Source organism: Delphinus delphis, chromosome 19, assembly GCF_949987515.2.
Source record: "Delphinus delphis chromosome 19, mDelDel1.2, whole genome shotgun sequence".
In the NCBI taxonomy this organism is placed as follows: domain Eukaryota; kingdom Metazoa; phylum Chordata; class Mammalia; order Artiodactyla; family Delphinidae; genus Delphinus; species Delphinus delphis.
Window position 1 is genome coordinate 25,063,104 of NC_082701.1, and position 25,295 is coordinate 25,088,398.

A 25,295-nucleotide genomic window follows, 5' to 3' on the forward strand; every position below is an offset into this window, starting at 1 on the left:
CCGCGCGGCGGCCATTTTGTCTTGTCGGCTCCTGTTTAGCGCAGGCTTTTAGGCCGGGAGCGGGCTGGAGAGCTTGGCGACTGTGTCGCCGGCGTTTTTTTTGGTGGGTGCCAGGGCTGGTGGGAGCAGTCGCCCGAGGAAAGCACCATGATTTCGGCCGCGCAATTGTTGGATGAATTAATGGGCCGGGACCGAAACCTCGCCCCGGATGAGAAGCGCAGCAACGTGCGGTGGGACCACGAGAGCGTAAGTCCCGCGGGCCTTGGGCCTGTGCCCGGGCGCCGTGGGGGAGGGGAGTGGAACGGACTGGGGCCTGCCGGGGACGCGGCGCGGTTTGGGGCCCGGGCCGCCCCGGGGTCAAGCGTCTGACCCCGTGGCCGGAGGGAGCCGGGAGGATAGCCCGGGAGGGAGGAGTCCTCCTGGATCCTAGGATAAGGGATGATTTATTGTTGTTTAAGTATCAAGGAAGTCAAAAAGACCCTTGGCAGAATTGAAAAGCACCTTAATCAGGCAGGGAAAGGCGGGAAAGGAAGGCATTTTTTTTTTTTTTAACATCTATAGGCTGTGGAGTTTTCACTTCATTGTGAAATAGGGGAAAGGGCAAATTCTACCGTTATTTGGGCTGAGCGACGTATTTAGACTGAAATTTCTGGCCAGCATTAGTGGTAAAAATCGTAACAGTATATTATTTCAGTAATGGTTCAGTTTCGACGCTTACATGGGGAAATAAAATTTTAAAAGAGGTCATAACTTGGTAGGGTTCACCGTGATTTACAAATATTGTTTGATAGCAGTACGGTCTAGTAAGCCATTCATGTAGATAATTGTCAAGGCATTTTCTTCACATGAAACTCATTTGATTCTCTTAACCCTGTAGAGGTAAATAATTATAAACCCGGTTTCACAGATGAGACTTGAGAGGCTCACCCAAGGTCTTTTGGCAAGTTAAATGGCGATCCTAAACCTAATCTTTGTGGTCTTGTTCACTTTCCACAGTTCTATGAAACTGGCTCTCTGCAAATACCCTGATGTTTATCTAGTGTTTTGAATACGGTGTGTAACATTTGTTTTAGGTCTTACCTGAAGAGTAGATGTAGAATTTAATTTTACGTGTGGTTGTCATCAAACAAGATAATTTAAAGGCAATTACTAATCAAAATATGAAGGAATAAACAAATATGCCTTTTTTTTGAAGTTGCTTACTCATTTTAAACATAGGCTTTGGTCAGAATAAAATTTCTCTTGCAGTGCGGGAAAACAAGTTGGTGCTAGACAAGTCTTTTCAGTACCTTAAAAAATAAGCGTTTGACTAAAGTGGGCGCTGCCTGATTCCACAGTAGTATGAAGTGTTGTGGTAGAATTCATAGAGTAACTGTGTTTTTTGCCTTGATTCTTTTCTAGGCATTTCTTTGTCACAGTGAAGTAACTTTTTCTTTTACCACTTCACTCAGTAATCTAAGCTTTGCAAAAAGAAAAAATGAACATTATGATTCACTTGATGGGCAAATAGGACATTTATCTATTTTGAATTACAGAGGGAAAATTCCTTTTGATTGCTCATCAACTGGAGCAGCCTATGTCTGTGCCTAATTGGTTTTGAACAAGTGTTGTGGAGAAACTTTTTTTCCTGGTGGTATTTTATTGCCATATTCCATTACATGTGCTGGGTTTATAACATAAGTAATGAGGCTGTCAGAAAAGCAACTTAAGTTTTATGTCATCTTAGTTCAATAAATCTGTTTTCCTTTCAGGGTTTTTTTTTCCTTTTAGTGCTTCTCACTGATTTAAACTTGTGGTGCTGTTAAAATATTTTATGCCTTTAATGACAAGTTGCACTTCATTCTAGATTCAGGGATTTGAAAAAGTCAATTGCTGGTGTTTCAGATTCTTGTCTGCAAGGAAAGGTTGGTGTAGACCAGCGTGTGGCCTCTTCTAAATAAGCAGGAATTACTATAGAGTTTTATAAAGCTGGGGAAGCTCGTGGCATCACTTCCAGGTCATTTGCGTATGTTGTTGGCTGTTAGTGCTAAAATCCTGGAGGAATAGACAACCCCAGTATGTACTGTAAGGGTTTCACCATCACTGTAACCTGATATTTCAATTTTTTATTTTTTTGGCCACGCCTCGAGGCTTGTGGGATCTTAGTCCCTGACCAGGGATCAAACACAAGCCCTAGTCAGTGAAAGCGTGGAGTCCTAACCACTGGACCACCAGGGAATTCCCCCAAATATTTTTGTATTCCTGTTCTATCTGGAAATTTTTCTTTGCCACACTTGCACTGGATGCAGAAAGCCATTTCAGCTGGGTGGGGTTCTTTTGTTTAACAATGAAATGGAAGCTTTACCTTAGTGTTAAAAAATTCCTAGATGTCTGCATCAGACTGATCTTTGGAATTTGTTTTAAATGCAGATATCTGTACTTCTCGGGCGCCCACCCACCCCCATTCTGATAGGTCTACATTAAGGCCCCAGAAATCTGCACTTTTTAAAATGGCATCTTTATGCATTCTAAAGCTTGTGAACTACTGCTTCCTGACCCACGTCCTTAGTGTCAATACTAGGTTTTTTTGTTTGTTTTAATAAATTTATTTGTTTTTATTTTTGGCTGTGTTGGGTCTTCGTTGCTGTGTGTGGGCTTTCTCTAGTTGTAGCGAATGGGGGCTACTCTTCGTTGCAGTGCACGGGCTTCTCATTGTCGTGGCTTCTCTTGTTGCGGAGCACGGGCTCTGGGTGCGCAGGCTTCGGTAGTTGTGGCACTTGGGCTCAGTAGTGTCACTCGGGCTCAGTAATTGTGGCACTCGGGCTCAGTAGTTGTGGCTCGCAGGCTCAGTAGTTGTGGTGCACGGGCTTAGTTGCTCTGCGGCATGTGGGATCTTACCAGGCCAGGGATCAAACCCATGTTCCCTGCCTTGGCAAGCGGATTCTTAACCACTGTGCCACCGGGGAAGCCCAATACTAGGTTTTTAATTGTGAGCTAGAAGCACTTGGGGGAAACTCACTTTTAAGTGAAGGATGCTTCTGTGATGCAAATTACTGACCTTTCATTTATTTGTAAAGATGTATGTAACCACTATCAGAGAAAGTGCTTTACGTTACAGGCCTTTCCAACTTTTGTAGATTGTTACCTTTGGATCTGAGAGAAAGTAGTGTTCAACTAAAGTAGTTTTCAACTCAAGTCAAATCAGCTTTAATACTGTTCCAAGGATTCATTGACACACCCTCCTCCCTCATTGATTAATATTTTACATTTCCTTGAGATTAGTATTTTTGCGTTAAGCAGTTTGCTCTGCTTTGTTAATCCTAAACAACCAGGGTAATGGGGAAAGCATATGATTTTACCTGCCTAGTGTGAGCACCTTTTGGTTAGTGTTCACATGCAAAGATTTCAGCGTTTGATAGAGAAGGCATTGGTAGCCTTCTGATCATCTGAAGAGTTGAGATTGTAGGGAATTGTAAAGTTTGGTCTGGAGCTTTTATTATTATGTATATAAAAAGAATTTTGTAGTTCAAATTGAGGATTTTATATTGTAGATCTCAACCCAAAAGTGAAATTAAGTGTTGACTTAACTCTGATTCTAATAATATGTAAAATGAGACTTTGTTCATAATTTTTCAAATTCAAGTGTGCCCTCTTTTCAATGAAGGCTTAATTTATGAAGGGAATTGAAATAAATGTTCTTTTCTAAAATTTTCACAATGTTAGCAGATACTGTCGCTGACACTGAAAGTTGTTTAGAAAAGAAAAAACAGTTAAGTTACTGTCCACATTTTTACTTGTGACTTTTAACATCTAAAAAAGGGATTCAGGGCTTCCCTGGTGGCGCAGTGGTTGAGAGTCCGCCTGCCGATGCAGGGGACACGGGTTCGTGCCCCGGTCCAGGAAGATCCCACATGCCGCGAAGCGGCTGGGCCCGTGAGCCACGGCCGCTGAGCCTGAGTGTCCGGAGCCTGTGCTCCGCAACGGGAGAGGCCACAACAGTGAGAGGCCCGTGTACCGCAAAAAAAAAAGGATTCAGAATCTAAGAAGGAAATTGGAAGCAAAAAATGAGTAAATATACCGCATGGCATCTACAGGTATTTTACTAGACAGTTTTTTTTTTTTTTTTTGTGGTACATGGGCCTCTCACTGTTGTGGCCTCTCCCGTTGTGGAGCACAGGCTCTGGACGCACAGGCTCAGTGGCCGTGGCTCACGGGCCTAGCCGCTCCGTGGCATGTGGGATCTTCCCGGATCGGGGCAAGAACCCGTGTCCCCTGCATCGGTAGGCGGACTCTCAACCACTGCGCCACCAGGGAAGCCCTACTAGACAGTTTTAATTCATAGTCACCAAAATGTTATTTCTGTCAGAAGTATAGACATCTCCTGCCACACTCTGTAGTACATGGTAAGTGTTGGGCTTCTTGGAATTGCCAGCAGCCTATATTTTGTGTATATAACTGCTGTTTGCTTTTTTCTCTCCAAAACACATACAGAAGTGAATAGTGGAATGAACTCTGCATGTAACCATACCCAGTGAGACACATTATCAACAGATGGCCAGTATTATTTCCTCTGTATGTCCTACCTCTTTCACTATTTTGAAGCAGTTCTATCATTTCAACCTTAAAGACATCATTATCTGTCTCTAAAATATAAGGACTGGGACTTCCCTGGCATTCCTGTGGTTAAGACTGCTAGTACAGGGGGCATCAGGTTCGCTCCCTGGTTGGGGAACTAAGATTCTGCATGCCTTGGAGCACGACAAATAAATAACCACAATATTATTATCAGACTGAAAATATTAAGGTATTTCCTTAATATTTGATTGCCTTTGGGAAACCATGTCTCTCTCTCTCCCCCTCCCTCCCTCCCTCCCTCCCTCCCTCCCTCTCTCTCTCTCTCTCTCTCTCTCTCTGTCTCTCTCTCTCTCTCTCTCTCTCTGTCTGTCTGTCTGTCTCTGTCTCATTAGACTTTTTTTTCCTTCTGATGCACCGTGCAGCTTGTGGAATCTTAGTTCCCTGACCAGGGATTAAATCTGGACCCTCAAGCAGTGAAAGCACGGAGTCCTAACTACTGGACTTCCAGGGAATTCCTGGTATCTCATTAGACTTGATTTCTTCACAAGGGGAGAAAGTAGCTTATGTTAGTATACAGTGTTTCATTGTTTTATGAAATGTGTTTAATTTTCTGATCATTTCTTGTAAATTGAGGAAGTTCCTATAATTACTTTGGATGATACAAATAATACAGATTATTTTGAATGACACAAAAATGTATCATTCTTATAATATGTACAACCGAATAGTATAGATGCAGCACTTTCCCTGAGAGAACTGTCATTTGGTAGCAGTTATGAAGGAGTAATGGGCTTTTGTAGCACAATGGGGGAAAGTAGAGGGTCTAGAAAAGCACACATGAAAGGGGCACTTAACCCAGACTGGGGTACTTGGGGAAGGCCTCTTAAAGTGGACTTTAAATACTGAGACCTAAAGGATTCGTAGGAGTTAGCCTGAGGGAGAGAAGACAAATGTTACTAGGGGCTGGAGAGAATCTTAGGCCTGAGAAATTGTGAATGGTATTAGAGCTGAAGCCCTTGTTTTTGTTGTTGGGGGAGGAGGTGTGTAGATAGATGAGCAGGAACCTTGTTTTGAATGTTTTTTATAAGCCTTGTTAAAAGTTGGGACTAAATGACATTGGGAAATAATTGAAGGCTTCTTAGTGGGAGAGAGATGTTTACTATCTCAGCTGCTGTGGAAAATTGATTAAAATTTTACAAGAAATTTGTGTAGGCAATAAAAAAGTGAACCATGACTAATTACTATGTTAGGAATTGATTTTATTATTACGTCCCCTCTGATTTAGAGTTGTTAAAATGATTTTTTACAAAAGTAAACTTGCTTTACTATAAAAGATTAAAATTAGAAGTAAACAGCGAAAGTCTGACCTTGTCTCCCCTTCCTATTGTCACATTCCCCTGGAAAAGCTTAAAAATTTGTATGTATGTTTCCAGATCTTTCCTAGTAATTTACAGACACAGATATAGAAGTGAAAGTTGTCATATAGTAATGTAATGTTATATAAATTATAATATATACTTAACAACTTTCACTTATACTGTGGAATCTTTCCTCATTGGTACATGTAAATCTACCTTAGCGCTTCACTGGTGGTGCAAGGAAGAATCTGCCTGCCATGCAGGGGACATGGGTTTGAGCCCTGGTCCGGGAAGATCCCACATGCCGCGGAGCAACTAAGCCCGTGTGCCCCAACTACTGAGCCTGTGCTCTAGAACCTGTGTGCCACAACTCCTGAGCCCGCGTGTTGCAACTACTGAAGCCTGCGTGACTAGAGCCCGTGCTCTGCAACAAGAGAAGCCACAGCAATGAGAAGCCCGCGCACCACAACTGAGAGTAGCCCCCACTCGCCGCAACTAGAGAAAGCCCGCGTTAAGCAACGAAGACCCAACACAACCAAAAATAAATTAAAAAAAAAATCTACCTTAGTTTAACTATTTCCTGGTGGATATGTAGATTATGTCAAATTCTTTTACCATTACCAACCAATCCGCAATGAATGTTCTCATACATGTAGCTGAATCATTTGTAGGATAGATTCCTAGAAAGATAATGACTAAGTTAAATGCATATTTTACTTAGTCATTTTGATGGATGCTGCGAAATTGTCCCACAACTCTAGTAATGTTTGGAATGTTCCTTTTCCCAACAGAGTATCTAATGCCAGGTTTTTATTTTTTTGAATTTTATTTTCAGATATTGTTTTAATTTTTGACAGTTTGACTTTGTTTAATGTGATGGAAACTTGGAATTAAAATTTCCTAGTCACATTCCTAAGATTGGTTGTATCTGCATTCTCTTGAGTGGTAGTGAAAAGTATGCTGTTGAGATTGAACTCTTCTGGTCTTTAGTGTTACCTTAATTTATCAAGAGAATCACAATTATGTTATGAGAATTCTGCTCCCCCTTGCCACCTTTGGTTATCAGACTTCTAGGTCCATGATGGACATTTAGTAAAGACTTGCTGAGTCAAAGACTGTTAATATTTTTAGTTAAACATCCTCAATCCCTGGGAAGGGTTAAAAGAAGCAGTCTAAGTAGCTAGAGTTTATTGGGTAGAATAACAAATGTGTTGATGTTCCATTTCTTTACAACAGTATCTTAAGGAGAATTGGAGAGTGGAAAGAGCACACAGAACAGAATTAGGAAAATAGGTTTTAAACTCTGTTTTGTAAGTAGCTAGATGCCTTCAGGGCAGGTCATGTGGTTGATCTCAGTTTCTCATCTCAGATGGAATGATTGGACTAAATCATAGGTAGACCTGCTGGCATGCCTTATTTGATCTACATAGTGCCTAAAGACATTTTAAAAAGTAATGGGTAGTATTTAAAAAACCAGACTTATTTGCTCATTTCTCCCAATTCAGTAAATGGAGAGTTTAAATTTTACAATCCCACTGTGAAATACTTATTGTCTCCTTTTTTTGTATTGAGGACACGAGGCAGAGTTACAGTTGAAAAGTGGCGGCCACGTTTCAAACTCTGCAGTATGTTGCCTCTCCAAGCATACCTATTTCAACTTGCCTATTTCATACTCTGCTATGTCTGTCTTTTCATGTTTCCTTATGCCTAGAATGTCTTGTCATTCCACTTCTGAACTTAACCAGTTCAAGCTTCACCACTTGACATTCCTGACTAAATTCCTGTCTGTTCTAGTGATGCATGTACATTTTAGTTTTTGTGTCACTACTAAACCGAGCTTCTTGAGGAGTGAGTCTTAACATGGTCTTGTATTGATACTTCAAGCATCGTTTTTAGCACATAGTGTTAAATGATTGTTGAAGTGTCATTTTCTACTTTTTCAAATTAAATGCCGTTTAAAATTAAAATTCCATACAGTACTTACTAGATTTAAGTGTGTTCACTCACGTATTTTATTGGAAAACTGACGTAGTATATTTAGACTTAGAGTTTTGACCACTTAGAATGTACTGTTTTTTGGAAAACTATTTATATAAATAAGACTTAGAGTTTAGAATAAAACTTTATTTATTTTATTTGTTTATTATTTTTGGCTGTGTTGGGTCTTCCTTGCTGCGTGTGGGCTTTCTCTAGTTGCGGCAAGCGGGGGCTACTCTTCGTTGCGGTGCACGGGCTTCTCATTGCAGTGGCTTCTCTTGTTGCGGAGCATGGGCTCTAGGCGTGCAGGCTTCAGTCGTTGTGGCGCGCAGGCTCAGTAGTTGTGGCTCGCGGGTTCTAGAGTGCAGGCTCAGTCGTTGTGGCGCATGGGCTTAGTTGCTCCGTGGTATGTGGGATCTTTCTGGACCAGGGATCAAACCCGTGTCCCCTGCATTGGCAGGCAGATTCTTAACTGCTGTGCCACCAGGGAAGTCCTAAGAATAAAACTTTAAATAGCTCTGAAAATCAGAGGTATTTTAGTTTTAAAAACCAGAATTTATTACACATTTTATGACAAACCTTGAAGTTAGTAGTCATCCCCACTTTTACAGAAAACTTAAGTCATACAGTATGTGGTAAATCCCAGTTCAGACCCAGGTCAGTTTGATTTTGGTGATAAATGTTATTAAAACTAAAATTCTATAAGTACTATTTGGAAATACTTCCAAAAAGATTTCCTTCCTAGAAATACTCAAGTTTGTATTTGGTTATATTTAAGAGTCAGGAGGGACCATAGAGATGTTTATTCCTTTTGTTTTAATGAACAGTAGTCTTATATTTACATATGTACTTGAAAGCAAAATGCATAGTGATAGTAATAACTTTCATACTTATGATAGTAAACTTTTATACTTATGAGGGCTGAATGCCAAGTTTAGTTTTAAAATTAAATAATATAATTAAAACCATATAATTTGTAGCTATAAGTAATGGTAAATGCTGGTAATAACTATTATTAACCTATTTCATATAACTATTAAAATTGTGGGAAATTTGTTAAATAATTTTTGGGCCCTTGGAACCAGGGTTAATAGTCTGAAAAATAAGTAGCATACCCTCTTTGTCTCTGTCCTCCTTCCCCCAAATGAAAGGGATTCTTTTTTTTTTATTAGTTAATTATTTGGTTGTGCCGGGTCTTAGTTGCGGCTCACGGGCTCCTTGGTTGTGGCTCGCCTGCTCCTTAGTTGTGGCATGCAAACTCTTAGTTGCGGCATGCATGCGGGATCTAGTTCCCTGACCAGGGATCAAACCTGGGCTCTCTGCATTGGGAGCACGGAATCTTAACCACTGTGCCACCAGGGAAGTCCCCTGAAAGAGATTCTTAAACTGAATGTTGGCATTGGTATTTTGCTGATACACTTAAAGTGGATGCAAAATTTAACAAATCAGACTTTTTAATAATTAGAAAAGTATATAGTATTTTAAAACATTTGCATGTATAGAGCCCTTTTAAAATTCAGGTATAGTTGATTTACAATATTATATAACTTTCGGGTGTACAACATAGTGATTTACAATTTTTAAAGATTTTACTCCATTTACAGTTACTGTAAAATATTGGCTATATTCCCTGTGCTGTACAATATATCTTTGTAGCTTATTTATTTTATACATCATAGTCTGTACCTCTTAATACACTACCTCTATTTTGCCCCTCCCTTTTCCCATTTGTTCTCTATATCACAGAGTCTGTTTTATTTTGTTGTTATTATATTCACTAATTTGCTTTTTTTTTTTTTTAAGATTCCACAAATGCATACAGTATTTGTCTTTCTCTGTCTGGCTTATTTCACTAAGTATAATCCCCTCCAAGTCCATCTTTGTTGTTGCAAATGGCAAATTTTCATGGCTGATTAGTGTTCCATTGTGTATATATACCATATTTTCTTTATCCATTCATGTGTTGATGGACACTTAGGATGCTTCCATATCTTGGCTATTGTAAATAACGCTGCTGTGAACATTGGGGTGCATGTATCATTTTGAATTAGTGTTTTCGTTTTCTTTGGATATATACCCTGGAGTGGAATTGTTGGATCATATATGGTAGTTCTATTTTTATTTTTTGAGGAACTTACATACGGTTTTTCCACAGTGGCTGCACCAATTTACATTCCTACCAACAGTGTACAAGGGTTCCCCTTTCTCCACATCCTCGCCAACATGTTATTTGTGGTCATACAGAGCCTTTTTAATAATTTAAAATCGAGTGTTAGAACTTCTAAAGAAAAGAAAATGGTACAAAGATACTATGACATGGCTACATATAACAGGATAATATTGATATAAAACTAAATCTGTTTAGACATGATTTTTGAATCTCATTGTTCTTTATGAGACCTTTCTTTATAAGACCTTCGTTCTTCTGGACACAGCTTATGGAACCACATTGCTTCACACAAGTATAAAACAATTGACCTTTGAAGCAAAAAACAATCTAAATCTATTTCAGATTTAACATCCAGTTCTAAGTGTCTCGAAAAAACTCATTCAATCTTAAATTTAGCAGACCTTTTCTATCATGTGTTATAGTTGTACATTGAAAATTTACCCAATAACAATGAAGGGTTATATGAAGGGAGATATTTTGGAATTTTGCTTAACAGGTTTTGGTTTGCAGTGTTATAGAATTAAACATAGGATAGAGCAGTCTCGGAATATATCTGAAGGAGTTACAAAAGTACCAATGAGAGAGAATTAAAAGTCGGTTTCATGTTAATAATTCTTCCTCATACCATAGAAATTACTCAGTAAAGTGCTGGCGTGTGTGAAAATATCCACTACACCTTAGGGCCTGTTACAGGATCTCTTTAAGTGAAAATACTGAACCAGATTGCTTTAAATAAGTGTTATTTGGAATTTAGGCAGTGATTTCCAAGTCTTAGTCTGTAAATTGGTTCTGGTCTTTAACAAAGTTAGGAAAATAAGAACAGTGTGTTTTTAATTAAAAATAAAAAGTTATCTTTTTTCTGGATGTCTTTATCCAATATTTTTTGTTGCTTGGGAGTAGGGCAGTGATTTCTAATACTGTACTAGAAATAGGAAGTAATTATAGAAATAGAAAATGCTGGTAACTGTCAGTCCTGCATTTCTTGTACTGGAATCCAGGAGTCTGAAAGTCATTAATTTACCTAACTAAATGGCTTAACAAATGAAATTATTCTTAAACTTACTTGGTTGAAAGATGAAGATCATGAAATGAGAAAATAGTTATTTGGCACCCTTTTCTGGTATAGTTCTAAAACCAAACAATTTCAAAAAGTTAAATTACCTTTGTTTTTCTTCACTAGGTTTGTAAATATTATCTCTGTGGCTTTTGTCCTGCGGAATTGTTCACAAACACTCGTTCTGATCTTGGTAAGTAAGTGTTCTGTGTAACTTTTATCGAATTTATGATTAAAGAGAAACTGATACTTTATAATTTTGAAAAGAAGTTTCCTCTTAAAGGTTTGTTGATAAAGTAATTTCTTTCCTGGCTTAGTTTTTTGAATGTATTAATAAATGTCAGTCTAATTAAACATGGTGGCTTAATTGAATATACATATCTATTTCCACTCCCTCCTGAAACCCTTCCACTAAAATGAAAATTTAAAAACAAAAAAGGTGTAAATGGAAGAGTCGAGATAACATTAGAGATGTCAGCACATTTTTGGAAGATGACAAGTGGATGGAAGAATAGCAGAGAAACCTGTACCCTAAAAGCCTGCAGAAGGGGATATTAAACAGAAGAAAGAGTTTGATCAGCAGAACCCTGGACAGGCTCAGGATTTGGAGGCATCAGGTACCATAGAAGGCAGAGTTGAATCATGGGGCTGAAAACCAGAGATTAGTCTAGTTCAGGGTTTCTCAACCTTGACATTTGACAGTTTTACCTGGAAAATTCTGTTGTTTGCGGGGGTGGGAGGGGCTGTCCTGTGGATTGTAGGATGTTTAGTAGCATCCTTGGCCTGTACCCAGTAGATGCCAGTAACATCTCCCAATTGTGACAACCAAAAATGCCTCCAGGCATTGCCAGATACCCCTGGGGGCAAAACTGCCCTTGTTGAGAACCACTAGTCTGTGTGGTCAGACCTGTGCATCTGGTGATTCTGTCTCCCACCCCTACAGCCCAGGAGACCCCGGGGGTTATGTTCTGAAGAAATTGGGGTAAAGAGACTAGTTCATTTGAGCCACAAAATGCAAAAAAAAAATTTGATCATTTTCTTCTCCCAAGGATGGTACATAACTAGTATCATTCTAGAAACATTAACAGCTTGCCCTAAAACATTAAGAGCACATTAGGGCTGGATGTATCTAGATACTGGGAGTAGAGATACAGGATAGGGCAGTAATGAACGAAGATGAGACTATAAGAGATAAAATGAGTCTGTATTTTCAATAGTGAGGTTTTCCCATTCCCTTCCTCTGCCCTGTTCCTAGAAGGATACAGCCAGATGTTTTTCCCCAGGCAGAAGAGAAGAGGATTCTTTAGAGAAAGTGAACAGTTCCAGAGAAATGATCTACAGGTACTGACCCTTGGGGAATCTCCTAAAGAAAGTCTTGCTGCCCGATTTTCCTATGGTAAAGCCCGTTAGTTGACAAACCCTGCCTGAGCATACCAACTTCGAGTCAGATTTTGGAAGTGTTTTGCCAGCCAAGGAATACCAGTCAGACATTTGAAGAAAACCTTCAAGCACAAAAGATTAACCAAAACCAACAGAAAAAAAGAATTTAGTGGAATATGGTGGATAATGGGGGAAAACAGAAGAAAAAAAATTTTAAAGCCGTAACTAAATTCAGTATCCTCAGAGAAATAAGAGAACATATCAGGAGGAATAGGATGCTGTATTAAAAGGGAAGTTTTGAAAAACTAAGAAGAGTTCTTAGAAATTAGAACTAGAGAAATCTGAAATAAAATCAGGGGAAAGTTTTGAGGATAAAATTAATTTGTGGAATGTTGATAAAAAATTAAAATTTGAAAAAATTATATCAGTCCAGTCCTCTAATAGCTAATTAAGAGTTCTAGATAGAGAAAACAGAAGGGAGGAAATTTTAATATTGCATTACTAAAGGACTTTACCCTCTAGATTGAGTGAGTCCTTCAAGAGCTCAGTACAACAAATGAAAAAAGATCCACACCATTGTGAAATTCCAGAACACCAGGCGTGAGGGTGGGGCACATAGGATTATCAGTCAGGATGGCCTCAAATTTGTCAGTATGACACTGGAAGTTGAAGACACTGCAGAATCACCCTCAGGATTCTGAATGAAAAAATGTTTTTACCTAGGTTAGCTATATAGCCAAACAAAAGGACATTTTCAGACATGCACGGTCTCAACAAACTTATCTACCACCTTTTCTCTGGAAACTCATGGGCGTAAACCAAGGAGAGAAATAAGAGATCCAGTAAACTTCAGTACAGACCAGAAAAGGAATTTCTAAGGATGGCAACTCTATTAGTGAGCTTAGGAAAAAAGCAGCCCAGGCTGAAGCAGGACAGAAAGCTCATGGAAGAAAATAAAGCTGATTATCTGATATATTTTGAATCTTGAGGGTCATTGGTATTGAGATAGTTTCTTATAGCTGAGTTAAAGTGTTTGAGATGAATTTGGAAATAGAGACATAGAAAAGACTAAACAAAAGAAAGAATTCCAGTAAGTTTATCAAAAGTGTCATTATAATGCACCTTTTGTTTGACTCAGCAGTTAATGTAGGACTTGCATAATCAAAATATAAGCACTGAGTGTTTATTTAACCTAAATTTTTGATGCCTAGGATAAACCAAGAAAAAGCAAAATAAGCATAAAATTTAGAAATATGGAGGTAATTCCAGAAGATACAACTAAAAGGGTCAAAATTGGTTGCCTTTTGGAGATGGTAAGGGGTAGGACTAGGGTGCTAGTCTTGTACTATTCACAGAGACTCGAAATTAATAAAATGGCGCTGGTGGTTCAGACCAGTGGTCTGCCCTCATCCCAGTTTTCTTCTTGGTGGCAGTAAGGAACAATTTTTTCATTCCTCCTACTCCCTCTTTTTTCTTCTCTTACGTAGTTCTGTGTTATACTCATCTTGAAGACTAAGGAGAACACTTTTCATGTGCTTACTTGGGTATGTCGCTTCATGATTCAGTAGGCTTAATTTAGGTGTCTACAGACTACTCAGTGATTAAATGGATCTTCTTTCCTTTTTTAAAAAGAACTTTTGTTTTAGCAAGAGAAAAGTTAACTTCAATAATTTATACCTTCATATTTCTTGTTCTTTCAGGGCCTTGTGAAAAAATTCATGATGAAAATCTGCGAAAACAGTAAGTTACCTTTTGGGGGGTCATCCCCCACCCCCATCATTATTTGGCTTTAAGGGGACAAGGATTGAAGAAATAATTGAAATCCGTGTAAAATGAATGTTGGACAGAGGTCCTCTTCATTAGCTGGGGGTGGTACAAAGTGATGCAGCTTTATGTAGTATCGCCATATGAGTACATACTGTATGCCAAGAATAAGCCTAAGCAGTTTTTTCTATATCACATTTGTGTTTTATTTTTTTTCTTTTATTATTATTTTTTGATGGCTCCTCACGGCTTGCAGGATCTTAGTTCCCTGACCAGGGGTTGAACCCGGACCCTCAGCAGTGAAAGCACAGAGTCCTAATACTGGACCGCTAGGGAATTCCCTACGCCTTCAGTCTAAACGCAGTAGTCCATGAGATTAGTTAAGATAGAATATGAGAGTTGTAATCAAGAAAGATTTGGAAGGAAAGCAGTGCTTGTTTGTTTTCATTTTTATTAGGTATGAGAAGAGTTCTCGTTTTATGAAAGTTGGCTATGAGAGAGATTTTCTTCGATACTTACAGAGCTTACTTGCAGAAGTAGAACGTAGAATTAGACGAGGCCATGCTCGTTTGGCATTATCTCAAAACCAGCAGTCATCTGGGGTGAGTATGAAATTAATTTACAGTCTTTGTAAAGTGTCCTTGTTCTCTGGAAACCCAGAGATTTCCCTAGTGTTGAAACTTGTGTTCAGGTTCATTCATTACTTTGTATTCTTTTAAAATTTCAGTCTTTATTAGTAAATGTAATATTGATTTTGCTAATCATAAGGTTTTGATCTTAGATATAAATAACTGACAGAATATGCAGCTGATTAACAAAAATTGAGGCAACTGAGTTACTGTCCTTGTGATTCGGCGTTTCAGTTATTAAATAAAATAGTAGGGATGGTATGTGAGATTTTGAACGTCTATCTCTGTATTTTAGTTGTTGATAATACATTCTGTTGTCTCCATTAGGCAGCTGGTCCAACAGGCAAAAATGAAGAAAAAATTCAGGTTCTAACAGATAAAATCGATGTACTCCTGCAGCAGGTGAGAATTGTGTGCGTTAATGTCAGAAAATACTTGGAGTAGACACTTAACCAAAGAAGGTATAAGGACGGCAAATAAATACATGTAAAGTTGCTCAATGTCATTAGACATTAGGAAATACAAATCTACAGTGAGATGCTTTTTGAACACCTATTAGAATTGCTAAAATTAAAAAGACTGACCATATCAAGTGTTAGTGGAGAGCTGGGCAAACTATCTTATGCTGTTGGGGTATGTAAAATGGTGCAGCCACTTTGGAAAAAGGTTTCTCTCTTAAAAAGTTAAAAGAGGCACTGCGAGCCATTACACTGCTAGGGAGATGAAAGCATATGTTTACACAAAGAGTTGTATACCGATGTTTATAGTGGCTTTATTCATACTAGGCAAGTAACACCCCAGACAAACCTGGAAAGAACTCATGTGTCAGTAGGTTAATGGATAAAAAAAATGTGATGTATCTATACCAGCGGTCCCCAACCCTTTTGGCACCAGGGACCGGTTTCATGGAAGACAGTTTTTCCACAGATGGGGGTGGGGGGATGGTTTCGGGATGATTCAAGCTCATTACATTTATCGTGCAGTTTATTTCTATTGCTGTTACATTGTAATATGTAATGAAATAATTATACAGCTCACCATAATGCTGACAGGAGGTGGAGCTCAGGTGGTGATGTCAGCGATAGGGAAGCAGCTGTAAATACAGATGAAGCTCGCCTGCTGCTCACCTCCTGCTGTGTGGCCAGGTTCCTAATAGACCACGGACCACTCTTGGTCTGGGGGTTGGGGACCCCGATCTATATACAGTGTGATACACTATTCAGTAATAAAAAGGAATTAATTACATGTAACTGTGTGGATGAATCTTAAGATAATTAGGTTGAGTGAAAGAGGCCAGAGCCCTACAGAAGGAAAAAAAAGTGCATGGTTCCATTTAAATAAAATTCTAGAAAATGCAGACTAATCTATAGTGACATAAAGCAGATCAGGGGTTGCTTTGGGAGGAGATACAGCAAAGGGGCAGGAGGAAGCCTTCTTGGGTGATGGATATGTTTATTATCTAGATGGTGGTGTTGCTTTCATGGGAGTCAAACCTTATGAAATTGTGCACCTTAGAAATTTGCTGTTTATGTTCCTGTCAAGTATACATAATTAATGCAGGCTTCACTAAACAAAACCAAACAAAAAGACCCAAAACAACCGCTAAATGCTAATGAAGCTTGGGGTAAAAAGAAAAATACTTGGATAGTGTGGTTAGAAAGATATCCTGACTGCTTTTTAAATTCCCCTTAGATTGAAGAATTAGGATCTGAAGGAAAAGTAGAAGAAGCCCAGGGAATGATGAAATTAGTTGAACAGTTAAAAGAAGAGAGAGAATTGCTTAGGTCCACAACTTCGGTGAGTAGCAACCTCATTTTGGTTTACCCAGGCTGTTCACTGTGAATTACTAGGATCTATTCTGATTTGAGAACAGTTTTCTAATGTTAGCAAACTTTATTTTAAAGGGCCACGTAGTAAATATTTTAGGTTTGCAGGTCACAAGATTTGTAATATAAAGGCTCTTATATTACAAAAGCAGCTTTAAACAATATATAAACGATTGGATGTGGCTTTGTTCCAGTAAAACTTTACAAAAACAGGCCTCTAAGCCGCTGGCTTGCCAACCTGTGCCTTAGATCATAAGAATTGATTTAGGCCTGGGTTTTATTTATTTTTTGTTAGAACAAATTACTCAGTTTGTATTTACCTTAGTGCAGAATTGCTATACTCTTAATAATACCTTCTACTTTCTTAACTTTCAGTTAGAGAATATAATGTTTGGATATTGATACGTGTTTTTGTGTCAATGTATTTGATATGCCTTTGGTACAGTGTATTTTGTATCAGTCTATGTATTTGTACGTACAAAATACATGTTTTGGATATTGATGCTAGAATATAATTGGTCATTGGTTCCCAAATATTAAAAGGATATGTTCAGATTATACTCAGTGAGTTCAATTCCTTAATGATTTTGAAAAACATTTTTAATATGGAGTCCACACTTTTAACCTGTTGAACCAAGCGAGAAATGAATTCAGACTAAAATAGGTAGCTTTTTCGAGGTGGTATAGGTAGCTCTTTCTTTGTTGGAGTTGAGGGATGGGGTCTCAGTACTTCTTGGGTGATGTGGAAAGTTGATTGCTGCTGTCATGCTTCCTCTCTCTAAAAGTTGCTGCTCAGTATTATGGCTTTGGGGAAGTGGAAAGTAGCAGTTGACAAAATTAAAAATCTGTTCTAAATGTTAAGTACTTTTGGGGCGATTTGTTTGTTCTGTCTTCCTCAGATATTCTTATAATAACTGATTTATCATTTCAGACAATTGAAAGTTTTGCTGCCCAAGAAAAACAAATGGAAGTTTGTGAAGTGTGTGGAGCCTTTTTGATAGTGGGAGATGCCCAGTCCCGGGTAGATGACCATTTGATGGGAAAACAGCACATGGGCTATGCCAAAATTAAAGCTACTGTAGAAGAATTAAAAGTAAGTTTCTTATAAACATGTATTTTAGCTATAGCTAGTACTTTATTTTAATATGGTTAAAAATTGATCACACAGAGATATAAATCTCTCGTTGATATTTTTGCTGACTGTGGTATTTGAGGTAGCGATAATCCCTATAATGCTTTGCTATTCGTTAGATTAGCAAAGCACTTTATTATTTTTACTCTGTAGTGCCAGGAATTTGGGAGAAAGAATATTCCTGAGGGTTTAGTCAAATAATATCTTGTGTACATACATGGTGTTGAGATTTCTCCATTTCACTTTTAGGGCATCAAATTCCATAAGTTGGTCTAAAAATGCTTCACATTAGGTAGCCATTGTTTGACAGTGTCTTTATATAGTTCTAAAAAAAAAAATCAAACTCTATTTCCTTAGGAAAAATTGAGAAAAAGAACTGAAGAACCTGATCGTGATGAGCGTTTAAAAAAGGAGAAACAAGAACGAGAAGAAAGAGAAAAAGAAAGGGAGAGAGAAAGGGAAGAAAGAGAGAGGAAAAGACGAAGAGAAGAGGAAGAAAGAGAAAAAGAAAGGGCTCGAGACAGAGAAAGAAGAAAGAGGAGTCGATCAAGGAGTCGTCACTCAAGCCGAACTTCTGACCGAAGATGCAGCAGGTCTCGGGACCACAAAAGATCACGAAGTAGAGAAAGAAGGCGAAGCAGGTATATTGAACACATGAAACAGTGCCAGACATATAGTGAGTGCGCAATAAACAGTAGTAATTACTAGTGATATTCTTTGGTACTTGACCCTCTTAAGTCTCAGTAAGTGTGAGGATGGATTATGAGAGTTGAATCTGAACGAGTCCATCTTCGAGGCAACTTCATTGCTATTTCTGAGGCAGTCTAAGGAGGTTTGATGCAGTCTTATTAGGAAGTCAGTGTATTGGATGGTCTTTTAAGTGCTTCTCTTATTGATTCTGAGAAGACTTTTTTTTTTTTTTTTTTTTTTTTTTTTTTTTGCGGTTCGCAGGCCTCTCACTGTTGTGGCCTCTCCCGTTGCGGAGCACAGGCTCCGGACACACAGGCTCAGCGGCCATGGCTCACGGGCCCAGCCGCTCCACGGCATGTGGGATCTTCCTGGACCGGGGCACGAACCCGTGTCCCCTGCATCGGCAGGCGGACTCTCAACCACTGCGCCACCAGGGAAGCCCAAGACATTTAAATTATAAACTATTTTGGATAGGGCTACCTATTTGAAAAATTGAAGTTAGAAGGATTTTCAATTTTCAGTTCTTAAGATTTCTAATGTAAATATGTTTTAATAGTAGATTCTATTCTTTTGCCTTTAAGGGTAAATTTTGCTTTTAATCTTGTTATTTATTCAACAGTATGTAATTCTTCAAGGTTTTTTATCACTGTAATATCAGCTGAAATTGCTTTCCTTTTGTTTCAAATTATTTAAGAAGCAGAGATCGACGAAGAAGCAGAAGCCATGATAGGTCAGAAAGAAAGCATAGATCTCGTAGTCGGGATCGAAGAAGATCAAAAAGCCGAGATCGAAAGTCATATAAGCACAGGAGCAAAAGTCGGGACAGAGAACAAGATAGAAAATCCAAGGAGAAAGGTTAGTTTTTATGAGAATTTAATTTATTAAGAGAATGTTTTCACTTTCTTGTCTCCCCACCGACTCACTTTTCTTCAGACACAGGCAGAGTTCCACTTCAAGCTATACTCATTTTCACTTATGATGAATACCATTCAGTAGGAGACAAGCATTATTCTTCCCTCTCCTGCTCTGATTTGTGAGAATGACAGTTGGCCTGGTGTTTTCTTAGAACATGTTAAAGTCACATCCTTCAATTGATAACTTGAAGGCTTATCATTTAGTTTCTTCCAAGTATTGCATTACCTTTTAGCCTTATTAAGGTGTAGAGTTCTTGGTTATTGGCAACTTTTTTTTTTTTTTTTTTTGGTACTTGCTGCAGTGTTCCATAATATGTCTTGCAGAGTAAATGTACATTACTGCATTGGTTCTCATGTACAGCATTCATTTAACTCAGTACTTCTAAGTTTGCAGTAGTTGAATGCCTTACATGTGTCTTACCGTGTTTTTTATTGAAGCAACATGCTCTTTCCCCTCTACTTTTTCCTTTGGTTTTCTGTGGCATTCCAGTATCTGGTTCACTGTGCACTCTTAATGGACTTTTTCATTTTGTCTTTGGCATGTTTTCACAAGGATATTCTCATCTTTCAACTTAGCCTTCATTGAACGATAATTCTTTTAATCATTAGGGTTGCCTTTCTGCGTTTTCTTCAGATTCTTCGTGCGTCTGTCATTTTGTATTGACTGGGCTATTCTGCTTTGCATGGTTTTCAGGAATGAGAGAAAGGGCTTATTTCTAATTTTCTTGGCTCTGCTTGTTCCATCCTGTTCTGCCTATCTGTGTCCATGTTTGATCACCAACATAATATGTGTGCTCCTGTTTGAATTTATTGTATTAGATGTGTATGTGATACTCATTATTTTCTTTTATGAAACTAGTCTATGGTTTTTGTGGGGTTTAACTGAGTTAGGAAACTAGCAGCACAAACAATGGATTTTTTTTTTTGTTGTCTTTTATTTTTCCTCAGATAAGTGCACCTTCTCTTTTTAAAAATATTTACATATATTCACTTTTTCTACAACATGGAGCAAATGTTAAAAAGTAGGGAACAGGGTAATTTTTAAAACTTGCTGTTGTGAGCTTTAGTATTTGCCATTTAAGTTCAGAAATTACTTTTGTGATTCAAAAGGCAATTGATACCCAGAGTTAACTGACTATATAAGTTTTAAGAAAGCTTCACCCAATCTTTTTGCAAGACTTTCTGTATAATATATTTTGGGGATGATGGGTCAACTCTCAAGAGCCAGATAAGGATGTCAGAGATAAAATTAATCACTTCTCTCTGAGAACTAAAGCTCTTTGCTGTATCCTCATTTGTGACACTTAAAATAGTTGCATTGGTTCTCAGGGACAAAAGCTAGCTAGCCTTCATAACTATCTGGGATCAAAGTTGAGCAATAAATGTCACTGGTCTGACTTAAAAACAGTTTGTATAATTTCTAGAGAGAGCAGAAAAGATGAGTTGAATTGCTAAACTCTGATCCTTATTGTAATGATGACATCGTGGAATATAATCAAACTTTTGTTTAAGTAAAATAAGCTGCATTGTGTTTAGATTATGGACAAACAGGGATTTTCCTGGTGAGATGTGGAGGAAGGAGTGAAGACTTGATTCAGAGAAAACTCTGCATCTGGTCCATCTTGAAAGATTGGGTATGCCGTTATAGATTTATTTTAAACGTTGGGATCTCTTATAGAAGTGACATGATTTATTGGCTTTTGAAAATACCGTGTGGCCAATTAGGCACTCCTGTATAAATAACTGAAGGCCTGAACTTTGAGGTCAGATATGAGCAGTAGCAAGCATTTGATAATGGCGATGAATAAGAGGGAGCTCACTACTCCATGTGCTGTAATGAAAGCACTTTATCTGACTCCACAAATGAAAAGTGGTTTCTTGCACAAACCTATCTTTCTTAACCACCAACCAATTTAGGTTGCTCTCTTTGTCAAGAGAGGTTCCTTTTTTAATCCATAGCCCTGAAGTCCACCACACTTTGTGGATGTCCTTAGGACTATTAAGATCTACCATATTTATATAGGGCAGAAGATAAGATTATTGGACTGACTACTAGTCCTCTACGGGGCAACAAGACGACTCTTCCTCATTGAAGCTACCTGTGCACCGGAGAAGCCCATAAGGCACAAAGGGAGGACTTTCCCACAAGGTCAGTTAGAGCACACTGTACTGGCGCAGTTCTCATAAGTGGACAGACAGACGTGAAGCAAGTCCTGCAGTCAGCTACTTGGACGTTGCTTCGTGCATTTTGCAAGTGTTATGGACTGAATATGCTCCTTCACATAAGATCTTCAATTCTTACGTTCTTTGAATGAGTGCCCCCCACCCCCATACCATATTTTGTTTTCATTACCATCCCTCTCCCAGTTATTTAATGTTGTGTCTTAACACTTTGTCTAGAATCTTAGAGGGTTCCGCTTCTCTTAAAACCTCTTTCTGTCTTACGAAGTACTCTGCTAGACCAGCTATTCTTAACTTAGTTTTAAGGGGAAAAATAATTTTTCCAGAAGGTTTGTGTTGATAGTTTGCTTTAACATTTTCTGTAGAAATCTTTTGTTAGGCAATACTTGGAACTGAAAAAGCTACAAAATACTTGCTCCATGTACCATTTTTTGCCTCTAGTCTGGCGTTTCACCATTCCAAAGAAAACAGAAGGAAAAGTTGACTTTTTTTTTTCATCCTTCATTTGCAGCTGAGTTGAACTTTAATTCCTCCTTTTGGAAAAACAATTCTGAGATGGCACATACGTTACTTTTATTAGCAAAACACAGAAGTTCAGTATTTGGAATGGGATTTAAGATCCACTTTCTTTTGTTGGGCTTGTTCCTCTTGGGTATTCAAATATATGTAGGTATAAGTCATCTTTTGCATTTAAAAATATATAGTTGGAGAAACATGCCTATAAAATGTTCACCTTTTTTCACCTTTGCAGTTACTATTTTAATTTTTTTAACTTAATTTACTTCATGTGAACACAGTTTTTTTGTACTATCTTTCATACCTTTCCCATTGCCTTTTGATGTTCTTTACCCCAAATGAAATCTACTTAAGTTTTAGATTCTGCAGTGACTTGGTGTTACGTGTACCTCTCACCAGTTTGAGAGAATTTGCCCACGATTTTACCTTTTGCTTTCTCTAATTCCCTGTCCTGCCCTCTCTCTCCTTTATAAATTACAAATTTTATCCCTTTGATAGATTCATCAAACTGTTACTTGCAGTCTATAGGAAATGATTGTCTTTTCATCTCTCAATTGTTTTCACTTTTCAAAGCGTTATGTATGTATTGTATTTTACTTTAAAATCCACGATCAATGTCTTCTTTTATGGCAGAAAAGAGGGGATCTGATGATAAAAAAAGTAGTGTGAAGTCCAGTAGTCGAGAAAAACAGAGTGAAGACACAAACACTGAATCAAAGGAAGGTGATACTAAGAATGAGGTCAATGGGACCAGTGAAGACATTAAATCTGAAGGTGACACTCAGTCCAATTAAAACTGATCTGATAAGACCTCAGATCAGACAGAGGTAAGTGTATTGTTTCTCACTTTGATTAGGGCTTTTTGTTACTGTTTGACAGTGCAGCGTAAGTATGCACAGATGAAGATGGAACTAAGCCGAGTAAGAAGACATACAAAAGCATCTTCTGAAGGAAAAGACAGTGTAGTCCTGCAAAACATTTTGAGGTACATTGTTTTGTCTCAGCTATTTTGTAGCAGACTCGTGCCCCCCATTAGTGTGCCTCTTTGGAAATTATTACCCAACGTTTGTAATGTAGTCGCCATTGAAAAGTTAATTATCCTTTTTTTAGGGATTTTGCTGTCATTTCTTGTTTTTTTTTTTGTTTTTTTTTGTTTTTTTTTTAATAAAAAGGTTGAACTGTTTTTTTTTTTCTTTTTGGTATTAAGTCCATCTTGTGTTGGTACATTGGCAGAGACATATGCTTTATAAACTTAAATATTTCTGAGGCACATGTTGGACTACTTTGTTTTAATTAAACTGCTAGTATTTCTTTGTCAAGGATGTTTCTAGTTTTTTGCTTTATTGCCTTGCATTCTAATGCAGTTTGTTCTGTAACTCGAGAGCCAGTAGCATTGGATTGATGGAAGTGTAGGGTTTATGAATTATTGCAGCTGACTACCATACCTCACACAGCGTTGGTGTTGTGAGCGGCCCATGAAAAGCCAAATTAAAAATCAAGGATTCAGTCAAACTAAGCAGGTACTCATGCCAGGTACTCCTTTCTCTACCCACATCCATGTTTGAATGCTATTGCCTGTGATCTTTACGCTTAACTGTTGTGTATCTTTTTTGTTCTTTACAAGAAGCACAGAGGGGTTTTTTGTGTATTGCGTGAAAACTTATAATCAAATGTTAACAGAATGGAATTTTTTTTCAACTGTGTGTAGGGATGCAGTGGTGCCCAGAATTAGATATCTTTAAAGAATTTTAAATACAATAAACACTTCATATTATTCGCCTTGTTACATTCAATGCAATTCTCAAGTCTTTAAGAGGTATGTGTTTAATATTTCCTACTGTGTAGGAGAATTTGCAGTCAGCCATAGGTATAATAGGAATAATCACTGGCTGATACATTTAAAGCAGCAGTGAATAGCAAGGACAGCCACCTTCAAACTGAAATACAAAGAACTGATGAACCATACAGAATGAATTTGGGTTTTTAAAGAACTATTAAAAGTCAGGCTTTACAAGAGTTCTTAAAACCTGGAAACTGTTCATTCTTTGGGCTAGTGGCATGGGATTAAATATTCCTAATGAAAGGAAGTACCAATTAGTTGATTTGTCGATGACATTCCTTTTCTAGGACAGCAGTATAGTGTTAAATTTGTGTGAGCCATTCACACATAGGCAGGCATACACAGGCATATGGCTTTAAGAGACCACACTGATGCCTTGATAATTTAAAAGAATACAAACATTCCATATACATATATTAATTAGCAGTTAATGACTGGGCCACTTAGTCATAAAAATTTGCCTTTTACATGTTGTCTAATTATCATTTTTCCCCAAATTTTGCCTTGTAGGAATACTGTTCGAAGATTTTTGGAAGAAAACTGAAAACGGCATAAAGTGAAGATCGACATTAAAATGAGGTGAAAGAAAACTATAGTGGCATAGAAAAAGTATAAAGCTCAGTTAGTTTTTTTGTTTTTTTTTATTAAAAATTAATTCAGGACTGATGTGACCTACCAGATTTCAGAACATGTATTAATAGCATATATATGCCACTGAAAACTTAGGTCTTGTATCATATTTTTTTCTTTAAGACTTTTTAAGAAATATTACCTAAATATGTGGCTTGCTCAGTGTTTAATTGCAAGTTTTCATTCTTGGACTTTGAAAACGAGATTAAACGTTAGTATTTGTGTGAATCAGACTAAGTGGGATTCCATTTTTACAACTCTGCTATACCTAGCCTTTGGATTTAGAAGTGAAAATAAAGTATCTCTGACTTTCTGTTACAAATTTGTCTCTGTCATTGAAAAGTTTTAGTATTAATCTTTTTCTAATAAAGTTATTGACTCTGAACTAGTCCCTTGTTTTAAATATGAGATACGCTGTTACTAGAGATGTTGGTGTACAGTTTTATCTGATTTGTTCTGTTTAAGACTAATTTTTATAGAATTTCCACAGTTTAAATGTTTTAAATAATGGTGCTTCAGTTTGGGGTAGTTATGAATACATTTGAATTATGCTTTTAATAACGAAGATATACAATGAACTAGAATATATTTTTACATCCCTGAGAGATTTCTTTAGTAGTAGAAAATTCAAAATGTCCTTCTGACAAACACTATCATCCTTCAGCTATGAAATAATGATG

At 37.8% G+C, this 25,295-nt stretch overlaps 1 protein-coding gene across 10 annotated transcripts; it reads left to right on the forward strand.

Annotated features, from left to right (window-relative positions):
* Window positions 1–21: 21 nt before the first annotated feature.
* On the forward strand, window positions 22–25,025 carry LUC7L3 (LUC7 like 3 pre-mRNA splicing factor). Of its 10 annotated transcripts, XM_059997190.1 has the most exons (13): window positions 24–246; window positions 11,240–11,306; window positions 14,194–14,233; window positions 14,715–14,859; window positions 15,214–15,288; window positions 16,579–16,683; window positions 17,644–17,805; window positions 18,202–18,485; window positions 19,229–19,389; window positions 22,779–22,919; window positions 23,025–23,130; window positions 23,600–23,665; window positions 24,496–25,025. In XM_059997190.1, the coding sequence occupies exons 1-12, from the start codon at window positions 148–150 to the stop codon at window positions 23,622–23,624; spliced, it is 1,410 nt and encodes a 469-aa protein (XP_059853173.1). In that variant the 5' UTR covers window positions 24–147; the 3' UTR covers window positions 23,625–23,665; window positions 24,496–25,025. The 10 variants fall into 10 exon arrangements, with proteins under 10 accessions (XP_059853169.1, XP_059853170.1, XP_059853173.1 ...); XM_059997189.1 differs by lacking the exon at window positions 23,600–23,665 and having other exon boundaries at window positions 24,496–25,021; XM_059997194.1 differs by lacking the exon at window positions 22,779–22,919 and having other exon boundaries at window positions 25–246.
* Window positions 25,026–25,295: the final 270 nt, after the last annotated feature.

Coding starts and splice junctions, on each gene's coding strand:
- LUC7L3 (XM_059997186.1), top strand. CDS start 148: ATGATTTCGGCCGCGCAATTGTTGGATGAATTAATGGGCCGGGACCGA. Junction 16,684..17,643: donor TGCTTAGGTCCACAACTTCG/GTGAGTAGCAAC, acceptor TTATCATTTCAG/ACAATTGAAAGTTTTGCTGC. Junction 17,806..18,201: donor CTACTGTAGAAGAATTAAAA/GTAAGTTTCTTA, acceptor CTATTTCCTTAG/GAAAAATTGAGAAAAAGAAC.